Below are 11,491 nucleotides of genomic sequence, written 5' to 3' on the forward strand. Positions count from 1 at the left end.
TCACAGTTTGTTCAGTTTTGTTTTGATTATACTGATGCACATGGTTTCTTGTATGGTCTTTGTGGTTATTTTGCAGACATGGCTAGCAGGTCTAGGCGAAACCAACCCGGAAGTCGTCCCGACTTTCCATGGTACAATTTTCCACGAAATGTAGGGCCCTAAATTTATACAAAATGGAATGCCAAACTCGATTGGGTGAAGCAACGAAGGGTTCATGTCCCTGCATATGTGGATTGGCATTGGATGGGTTCAACCAATTTAATGGAGGCAATGGAACCCTTTCTTGATAAGGTGTTTGAAAGCATTCATGGACCATTCGTTTGTATGGGATGGAGAAGGATTTTTCAGATTCAAGAGACTGTTTACAAGGAGTTAGTGATGGAGTTCTTATCTACTGTTTCATTTGCAAGGAAAACTGGTATTTATGCGGATGACAATTTGACTTTCTGCCTTGGTGGTGAGAGGAGAACGCTGAGCCTTGCTAATTTTGCCATCAGAATAGGGATTTATCTTCCATCTGAAGTTCATTCTGAATCCTACCAGCAGTATATTGCGGATTGTGTGAGGGATATCGAGGGGTTCAAGGCTGAAGAACATTGGTATGCAATAGCTAATGGTGCATATCAGAAAGGGACAGCACAAGAGAGTGATATCCGTTCTCCTATTCATCGCTTACTTCACCTCCTTATCACTAACACTGTGAATGAGCGCCAAGAGGGGGACACATGTCCCACTATTGATGTTTTCTTCCTATAGGCACTTACTTCACCTGGTGCCCATGTGGATCTACCTTTTCTTTTGGCAGAATTTCTGGCAGTAAGGGCGGCTAAGGATCGACGTGGCTCCCCTTTGTATGGTGGCATGCTCATTACTCGTCTCGCCAGTTCCTATGGAGTATTTGAAAAACGTGATGCTGCGTTGTTAACTGTTGAGCCTCAAAAGCCTTTCTTGGCCCTTCTTTATAAGAGGGAAAATATTGTAGTTGATCATGGATTTGGTAATTTTGGTATTCCCGATGACGCTCCACGAGGCCGAGTTCCAAGGCGGGTACGACCAAGGGGAAATGAACCTGAAGGAGAGGAGCCACCAGTTGTGCCCGAGGTTGATGAGATGCCCATGGACCCTTACAGTGTTGCTAGGCGGAGGTTTGAGGATAACTTGACAAGAAGTGGAAATTATACTAACATGGGTATCGATTATCTTATGGAGCAGTTGCATTTTCCCCGGCCTGCTCATTTTCCTCCTACATACCCTTAAGCGCCAACTTGGGATGAATTATGGAGGGAGCAACAAGGTGGGGCTGGTGGAAGTGGTGATGGAGGACACGATGAGGAAGATTGAGTTTTATCCTTTTTATTTGATGGTTTTTAGACTTGTTTTATTATGGTTTTATTTTGTTTTGTGTAGTACTTGAAAAATTATGTGTTTGTTTTGGTTGCTTGAACAATGTTTCCTACTTGTATTACCTTTTTCTTTGTCTTAGTTCCAGGTACTATTCTATAGTCCAAGTGAGGGTATGTTTGGCAAAAGAGAGTTCGTTATAGTGAAGGTTTAGAGAACGTTGAGAGAAACGAGATTTGAGAACATTTTTTGGATGTTTAATTGAGTCATAGAATGAAGGGTCACGTCTTACAGCTTTATACAAGAGATGGTGTCACAAATAGTTCGCGTTTCAGTACATTTCGGCATCAGATTTTGAGTTTTTAAGACCACCACGACGTGGCAATGTCCAACACGCCGTGTTGTCGCATGAAAAAAAATACCAAAAAAGTGTTTTGTTTGGCCCAACACACCGTGGTAATATCTACCACGATGTGGTGCTTTTCGAGTCATTTTTCGAGTCCGATCTCGCACTTTCAGTAGTCTACGTGTTCCTGAGTGGCGTTTCATACATTATATTCATTCTCATGGTATGGATGAGCTGTTCCCACACCATAGAATTGTATTTTGAAGCAATAATGAAGAATTATCCCGGCTGCCACGACATGGTTGACATTTTCCTAATGTTGTGGGGGAGTTTTTCAAAGCATAAGCAGGCTGCCATTCTCTTTTCCAGTTCCGAGTCCACACGTTCAAGCAAGCTAGAAGTCTTTCCCACGTGTCAACATGCATCTTCTATCCTAGGGGAGTTTGTTCTTTTTTTCCCTCTTTTTAATTTTATGCATACCATGCAATAAGAGCATTGCATGAAATAAGTGTGGGGTAAGGGGTATATTGCATGAGAAAAAGCATTTGAATTTTTTACATTTTTTTTTGCATCAATAGTTTCTAAATTTGCATATAAGCTTGAAATAATAGTTTAACTTAGGAAACTTAGCTAATTAAAATTGTCGCTAAGTGAAGTATGGGATGATCCGAAGAGGACCCAAATGTTTACTTGAGCCAACACATGTTAGAGTGTATTTGTGGCTTCCCATTTCCTAGTGAAAAGTCATGAAGTATGAAAGGTAATCTGGTAGCTTATATGGCATAATACATTTTGCATCCTAAACCTGAAATCCATCCAGGAAAGCTTAGGTAGTAATTTCACTTAGACTAATACCTTAACCGATAAAGGTTGAAGCTAAGTTCCTTGCTTAAGCATGTAGGATTAGAGAGAAAAAAGTGAGAATACATGTAAAAAAAAGAGAGAAATTACCGAAAAGTTAAAGGAATTTTGGAGCAGTCAAGTATGAAGTCCAAAGATCAAAATTCTGAAGAAATCCAAAAAGTTGAAGATACCAAAAAATCAAACAAAGAAAGTGGTGAATTCAAGTAAATTAAAGATCAAATATACAAAAAAGTGAAGAATTCAAAGAGCTCCATTACGGTATCAAAGTTGTAATTTGTAGAATTTACGTATGCTTGGTTGTTTAGCCAAAAATACCTTGAGGTCAAGAAAGATTTCTGAGGATTGATTCGGAGGGTTGCAGAAATGAGTGTCGTATAAGCTAAGGGGTAAAGGTTCATAGGGATTGTGAGTATTTAGGAATGGGGAGTTCTTAGGAATTATAGACACAAATACATGCATTGAGGTCTTGGGATAATGGCTGGGTTTGAAATGGATTGTTTTGTATTTTTCTGGTGAAATTAAAAATCAATTTGCTTGGGGGCAAGCAAAGAATAAGTGTGGGGTATTTTGATATGTGCATATCTTATACACATAATTTGATAACATATCTTAATATTTTAATTACATTTATGCCCTTATCAGAACAAAAGATACTTAATTTGTTATGAATTATGTTGTAGAGACCAAAAGACATGCTTGGAGCAAAAAGGAAGCTGGAAGCTGAATTAAGGCAGCTGGAAGTTGAAAGTTTGGATCAAAGCCCTAAAATGATGAAAAATATGCCCAACACGTCGTGGTGATCTTACCACCGCGTGGCAACTTGAAGAATCCCGATCATCTTAGAAGACTTGGAGAATACGGGATAAACACGATGACCACGACGTGGTGGATCTACCACGACGTGGTGCTCTGATTTCGGGAAAAGTATAAATAGATCACTCAAACTACCGAATTGGGACTTTTGGTTATGGAGAATTCGATACTTTTGGAGGCAAAACACTGGAATTAAGGCTTGGGAAGCAAGGATTTCATTCACAGCCTTGGAAGAAGGAGCATTAAGGCAATTAAACTTACACTTTGATTTTTCATCAGGTTGAGCTATGTCTATTACTATGAATTTCGTTTTTGTGACTTTGTTTGCTGAAATCATGAGCTAAATACTCATGACTTTCGTTTAGCTTAGGATGAGTTGATTAATTGTGGTTGATTTTATGGTTTGGATTTAGAGATTTTGTTATTTTTTTATTTAGCTTATTAAAGAACCTCAAGTACTTTTGATAACTATTTTTCTCTACTTATTGCTGAATTTGATTAAGTTAGAATGACTATCTCTCTTAGTTAAATTTGAATCTTATGATCTTGTGATTTGCAAAATTATAGGACTAGAGTTTTGAACAAAACCTAGGGTTAAGTAGAAAAGTGGGTAAAAGAGTATAGGAGCTAATATATGACGACAAATCATGTATTTAATTGAATCAATAAACCAAGTTGGTCAATTAATTACAAGTCTAATCAATTCGAACTGAACACTAGTGAACTTGTAAGTTTGTCCGCCTGATCACCGAATAAATAAGCTAGTTTGCTAAAGGATTAAATTGGTGAATACTAATTTGGTCATCTTAGGAATCGGTAACTAGAGAAACTAAATTCATTGCACTTCCATAAATCAACCATAATAGCAACTAAATCCGAAGCTAAACGAAAGTCTCTTACTCACCCTTGGTTAATTCATACTTGTTTACTTGCTTTAGTTTAGTGATAGCTTAATTAAGTGAATTTATAGCTAGTTTGATAATTTAAGTATCTAGTCTTGCAAAACTAGGAAAACAAAACCTTTTCTTAATTAATTAGTAAATAGTTAATAGTAGAATAAAGTAGTTTAAACACCGTTCCTTGAGTTCAACACTCGTTCTTACCATTGCTATACTATTGCACGATTAGGTACACTGCCTAGTGTGTTTAATAGTCTAGTGAAGGAAATAGCTTTTATAAATTAAAACTTGGATAAAAATATAAACACATTAAATACACATCACTTATCCTTACTACATGTTCTTGTATATAGAAGGTTCTAAGATGGTGTTAGTTATTCTAATGACTATTTGGTTACCTAATATACATGGTCACTTAGAATCCAGACTAGTATAGTTTTTTAGACCAGTTTGGGCTCGGAGTGATCAAGGAATGGTCATTTTCAATTAGGAGAGAGCTATCTAATAAGAATGAAGGATTAAATAGCATCATATATTCTTAGTGTGGTTTGTATTCATAGGTCAATGGGGAGTGGGTTTGGTCATCGTCAAAGGATGCAGTTTGTGATAGGGATAATTTTAAGCAAACATTTCATACCCGAAGATATGAAGGCAGTAGATTTTTAGTTTTGTTGAAAAAAGAAGGTTTAAGGTATTAGTGTCAGCACATCATTAGAGATAGTTGGATAGGCTCAGATTGAGGATTATGTTGAGAACCCCCTTTGTGTGTTCTTGTCTGATTGGGGCTTCAAGATTCGAAGAACGATCCGAACACCTAATGGGGTATATTATTGTAGGGGTCAATTTCATGTTTTTGTTAGAGGGTCAATAGTATTGGTGGGATGTTGGAAAAAAATGATATTGTATTGTGTGCCTACATGCCCAAAGAGGGATGAGGAAAAGAATGGTGATGCGCCATGAGTCTTCAGGTGCAATATGGAGAAGGCATCATGATGGGATCACGAGCATGTGTTTAGTGTGCATTGCATGGGTAAGACTCGACTGATGTGGATGGCTGAGAGTAGTGTGAAAGTATCGATGTATGAGATTGCAAGTCTGATGAAACTGGTCGAGGCTGTGAGTTTCAAGGTATGATCAGGTCTATGGGATTTAGCATTATGTATAATGGTTTTAGAATAGTGAACCTCTAGATGGTATGCTTGGTTTATAGAATAGTTCTGCATGTTAGAAAGTGAAGCGAGCTCCAGGAGCCTTTTGGGATTGCGTTAGGGACTTAGTTCCTTTATATGGATGTGATGTTAAGTTACTCATTTCATCTTTGGGGTTATGGTGTTCTTCGTTAAAGGATCAGATAAGCATTTATGTCAAGAAGGTGATCACCAATCTTGGAGTGTTAGTTTAGAAGTATAGACCATTAGATTCGCTGTTTTGGAAGTTTTATAGGGTGTCAGACTACGTTGCTAGTCTTGGAGACCTTTTATTTACGAATCGTAAAACATGGTGTTGGGAGTATTTATAGCTCATGCGTGACGGTGTGGGATTGGAAAACCCATAGGATATTACAGAGGGTGCATCAAAAGTAACTTGAAAATACGGGTTTCAAGGACAAAATCCAGATAGGTAGGGGAGAAATGAAACATTCATCTATGAAGTTATCTAATTGTCACTTTGAGGATTTCAAGTTATCGGGGTTTCGGGAAAAACTCGTAGTCGCGACGCGAAGTAGGAGGTGTAGCATCGCGAGTTCCCGCCTTTAGGTATTCTAGTTAGTATATCTTGTATTATGAGCATGTTTTGGTCCCCTTATTGATATTTGGGTGGAGTTTGGAACACTCCAAGCCCAAACGTTTCATTTGATGGTTCTCTAGTTTATTTGTGATGGAAAGAAGTGATTATCATCAAGCATTTTGAGCCACGCATGAATATTGTCGTATTTTGGTACCATTTAGACCTAGGTTAGAGAAGAGTGAGGTTAAGGTATGCAAATAGATAACGTTGGAAACTTTTCCATTAAGTCATTATTTTGATAATGATTTGGAAAGTTGTGGCCTTAAACTTAAGGGATTAAGTGTTTAATTAAAGAAGTAGTATGTCTCGAAGATTACGACGCGACCAAGGAAGGTTGGCGTCGCGAATATGGATCCAGTGTCACGATTGTTTTCTAGGATGGTGGTCGTGAAGCGACCAAGGCTTGGTCACAGTGTGCTGACTGTTGACTTTGACAAGTTGACCGTTGACTGACCATAGTTCGAGATTTGAATATAAATTTTATTTAGGTAGATTATGTTAGTTGATTCATCTTCATAGCCTGCCTTTAGGCATTCTGCTTTTTGGCTCAAGTGAGTTTTCTCACTATACTACATATGAAATTGTACATCCTTTGTATGATATGATGTATGTACTATTAGAAAATGAGTATGCTAGTTGACTGGGATAGTCTTTGTTATGTATATGACTGATTGAATGTACGATATTGTTATGTGTCATGTTTGGATGAGGTATTGGTAGTATTGGTCGATCTTGATTGTATGCCCTTGGACTTATGGAGTAGTTTAAATTAGACAGCCTGAGAACTCTTGGACTGGCATTATTGCATTGTTCTTGTCGTATTTATTGTTCCCAGGTAGGACCGACTATCTATCTTATTTCCCGACTACATATGACTACGCATCCATAAGGCGTCTGTCAATATTAGTAATAGCCTTGGTATGATTGTAGGACGGCTAAGAGTCGGTGATTGTATGACAGATGGGAGCCGATAGAGGTATGATGGCAGGGTGCATATTGTTGATATGTATGTAGATATGTTTTTGCTTGAAAGGATTGTTTGTGCATCGACTGAAACCGAGAGCATATGTTTGTATGCATTGTATGTTTGGTGAAATATATAGTATACTGGGGAACTCACTAAGATTTATACTTATGGTGTTAAATTAAATGTTTTTCAGGTTGTTCGAGGGAAGGGCGTGGTGTGACTGTACATTCACATCAAAGATTTATTGGTATTAACTTTCGCTAGTTTTTATAAATTAACTATGTGTAAACTTATGGTTTCGAAATGAAAGGATAATATAATGTGTTTTTCAGGAATAAGTTTGAATGTTTAATCTGGTTATAAATGAAAATTTTGATTTAAAATTTGGGACGTTTCAAAAGCTTTATGCGGGACCAAGATTTAAAAAATTCATTTTGAAAACTATTCCACAACAAAATTACGAATATTATGTTGTATGTGAAATAAAAGAAGATGGAATACACATGATATTTAGTGGAATTCAGTGTCCAAAATGTACAATGGACAATTTGAAATGTATAATGGCAGTCCATAACATTCACACACAGACTAGAATGTAAGTCAAACATGTACCGTTTTCACTTCGGTCGTCCGGCATTGACTACGTCAGTCCAAAATGTATGACTGTCAGATTCCGGACGTCAAATCTCACCAATCATCACCAACTCCAAAATAACTTTTACTACTCCGAAATACGGTATTCGAGAGGTGGTGATCATTTTGCAAAATCAAAAAATTGTCATTTTTATTAAATCTCTCGTTTATATTTGTTAGTTTACTTAATTTCCTTAAATCCATATGGTGTAAAAAAGAAAGTAAAATATAACCAGAACCAATCAAATAAAATTCAGTTGGATTTATTTTTACTATATAATTTTTAAGAATCATATCATTTTAAACATATATATAAATTTAAATTTATAAAACTTGAGTAATAGGTTTAAATACATAATTGACGGTTACTTCAGTCGACTATTATAATAATAATAATAATAATAATAATAAGCAATAACAAATAAAAACAATAAATTTTCCAGAAAATTAAAATTCACTAGAAACTACTAAGAAAAAAACGTCATGCTTTAATATAATGCTTTAATATAATGTATAAATATTATTGTAAAAATATATATCATAATTTAATATTATACATGAAAAATTGTTTAAAGTTTGTATCAAGGTTTTCTAATTTTGGTCAAATTTTACAATTAGAAGAAGCTCTAATAAATTGATGAATAATTAAAGGAATATATTAATATCAAAAAAACATAACTAAAAATTATTAGTTTCTTTTTGACAAAATTGCAAAAATGTCCCTGTGGTATGTATTTTTTTGAGGTTTTAGTCCAAACCTCAACTTTTTGGGATTAGTGGTCCTTTTGAGTTAGTTTCGTTGCGGATTTGTTCCCTCCGAATATTGAAATGACTATAATACCCTTGGGATATTTATTTTCTAATTTTCTTTCATTTTTTTAAAATCTAATAATTATTTATTTATTTTATATAATCAAAATAATAAGAAGGGCCCACCTTCTCTCTCTCTCTCTCTCTCTCTCTCTCTCTCTCTCTCTCTCATCCTTGACGCTACCCTTCACTTCCCTAACCACCACCTCTTCCGGTGAAGTGGTCTTCTCCGACGAGGTTATCTTCACAACCAATTTTAGCACTTCTATTCTCGCTCTCCTCTATTTCTTGTTGCATCCGGTTCCAATTTGAACAATAATCACTACAAACCTAAACAAAAACTCAAAAAAAAAAAAAAACCACAAAACCAGTTTTTTTTTCTTCAGTATATGTGTTCAAAAGATCAATCGAAATTGCAAGAACCAAATATCCATGCTTAGTATCAGTGTACCCGACCCAAAATCCAGATAATCTTTTATAATTATCTGTACTTGATCCAAACTCTAATCGTTTTCCTACTTTTCAGATCGATCACTTCCATCATTAACTTAATCGATGCAATATATTTAAATTAGTATCAAACTCGATTGCGAAACATGGGTGTAAAGCAGAGGAATTTGCTAAACCTAAGTACACATTGATGTGTTAAGGAACTGGGATCTGAATCTGAAGCGATGAGGTAGACGATACCCTCCCCCAATTAGTGACCACTACCCACCTTCTTGTTGGCCATCCATTTGCAAAACGAACACCTCCATCAGAGTTTCCATACAATATGGTTCAAACCCACCTTATTAGCATGAGCGGCTTGCCATTTTCTTTTTTTGGAGGTGTGCATTATGGGACTCTGTCGACATCACCTTCTCTACTGTCTTCTCCGGCGACGGTGGGGTTGTAGAAGATGAACATCAAAACACCGCCAGAAGATGTATGGCACTGAGATGCAGGTGAATCTGGTGATGATTTCAAAGGGAAATGCCGGATCTAAATCTCCATTGATGGAAGATGCTTGGGGGTGCCGAAGAGGCTTTTTAGCAGAGAGATGGGGGGTTGTGGTGGTCAACTCTGTCTCTAAACAAATGTCGCAGATCCTCTATTATACCATTTTGTTCTTGCCAGATATTGTTGATGGATGGGGATTACCGGTTTATTTGCAAATGGGTCATTGGAGAGAGAGAGGCGCTCTTATTTTTTTATTATTTAAATAAATAATTAATTATTAGATTTAAGAAAAATAGAAAATAAATACCCCAAGGGTATTAACGTCATTTCAGTTTACCGAGGGACCAAATCCGCAACCAAACTAGCTCAAAAGAACTACTAATCCAAAAAAGTCGGGGTTTGGACTAAAACCCCCAAAAAATGCATACCACGGGGACTATTTTTGCAATTTTGTCTTTCTTTTTTCGATTGTTCATTCTTTTCTAAAATCTAAAAGCCAAAACCAAAATCCAAAATCCAAAATAAAATTTTGATTTTACTTTAAATCAATCCAAAGACTAAATTATTTAAACCAGTCCAATCAAAACTAGTCAAGGGAAAGAATTGATTTTATCATAACTAGTAAAAAAGTTTGCGCTTCGTCTTAGATGGTTTTTTTTGTTGTTTTTAATTTTATTGTATTATGTTATAACCTATTTGATAAAGATTTCGGCCTAAAATCTTAATAAGAAAAAACTTCAAAGTGATGCAACAAAAACAAATGAAAGTAGGATGTTATAATAAGTTAACAAAATCAAAGTAAATTGTTGTTATTCTATTATGAGTTTATCTCTTAGCTTAAAAAATGTCACAATTATATAAAAATGACCACATTGCACTCAAGAATGCACATTAGTTAATGGCTCAGAAGTTGCACTCACTTTTCTTCAAACCGTGATTTGTCAAATGATGTGAGAAGTGTAAGTGTCATGTCCAACAACTATGGATGTTGCAACGGTCTTTTTATCAGAATATTTTTTCGAGACAATCAGGAACTAGACCCTTAACTTATGGGTCTCACTTCTCATCTCTTACGGAGAATCAGTTCCAATATATTCAGGCTCCCTTTACTCGGGAGGAAATCAAAAGGGCTTTTTGGGACTGTGGCTCTTCCAAAGCTCCGGGTCCGGATGGTTTCTCTATTAGGTTTATTAAGGGATATTGGGAACTTTTAGAGAATGATGTGGTGACTTTTTTTTCATTTTTATAATCATTCGACTATTCCAAAGGGATTTAATGCTTCTTTCTTTACTATTATCCCTAAAGTCAGGGACCCGAAATTTTTTCGTGATTTCAGACCAATTAGTCTAATCGGTTGCTAATATAAGATAATTGGTAGACTTTTAGCTAATATATTGACGGTTGTCATCGGTTTTGTGGTTAGCTTGGAGCGATCTACTTTTATAAAGGTAAGACGTATTTTAGATGGTTCGTTTCTTCTTTTTGAGGTGGTTGCTTGGTGTAAGGCCTATAATAATCCACTTTTTATTTTTAAAGTGGATTTTGAAAAGGCATATGATTCTCTCTCATGAGACTATCTTCTTGAGATTATGCAGATTATGGGATTTGGTCATAAGTGGTGTGGATGGATTTTGGAGTTGCTAAGCGTTGTTAGAGGTTTGGTGATGGTTAATGGTTCTCCTACGCAAGAATTTCAGATTCAGAGAGGATTGAGACAAGGGGACCCTCTTTCTCGTTTTCTTTTCATTTTGGCTATGGAGGGTCTTCATGTTGCTCTGAAAAGGACCCGGATGGCTACAATTTTTAGAGTTATTTCTATTGGTGACATAGAGATTTCGCAACTTCTCTACACAAATGATGTTGTTGTGCTTTCTCCTTAGAGCCTCGATAATGCTACTCAGCTTATTAGTATATTTTGTTGCTTTTATTTGGAGTCGGGTCTTAAAATCAATTTTCTTAAAAGCAAATTAATTGGAGTCAGTGTTTCTTCCTCTCAGGTCATGGATGTTGCGAGATCTATGTGTTGTGTTTTTGACTCTCTCCCTTTTTTTCATCTTGGGGCGCCGGTAGGTTATAATGTGAGCTAAG

The 11,491-nt window shown here is 36.2% G+C and overlaps 1 protein-coding gene across 1 annotated transcript; it reads left to right on the forward strand.

Moving 5' to 3' along the window:
* Window positions 1-9,387: 9,387 nt before the first annotated feature.
* LOC145104569 (uncharacterized) lies at window positions 9,388-11,283 on the forward strand. Its single transcript, XM_079041792.1, has 2 exons — window positions 9,388-9,606; window positions 10,999-11,283. Exons 1-2 carry the CDS (start codon window positions 9,388-9,390, stop codon window positions 11,281-11,283), a joined length of 504 nt encoding a protein of 167 aa, XP_078897918.1.
* Window positions 11,284-11,491: the final 208 nt, after the last annotated feature.

The sequence above is a fragment of the Lactuca virosa genome, chromosome 4 (genome assembly GCF_052849685.1).
Source record: "Lactuca virosa cultivar CGN04683 chromosome 4, Lactuca_virosa_CGN04683_v6, whole genome shotgun sequence".
In the NCBI taxonomy this organism is placed as follows: Eukaryota; Viridiplantae; Streptophyta; class Magnoliopsida; order Asterales; family Asteraceae; genus Lactuca; species Lactuca virosa.

Excerpts from the sequence above, each read along its gene's own strand:
- LOC145104569 (XM_079041792.1), top strand. The coding sequence starts at position 9,388 with ATGTATGGCACTGAGATGCAGGTGAATCTGGTGATGATTTCAAAGGGA. Across the intron at positions 9,607-10,998 it reads TTGATGGATGGGGATTACCG|ATTATGGGATTTGGTCATAA; the intron begins GTTTATTTGCAA and ends GAGATTATGCAG.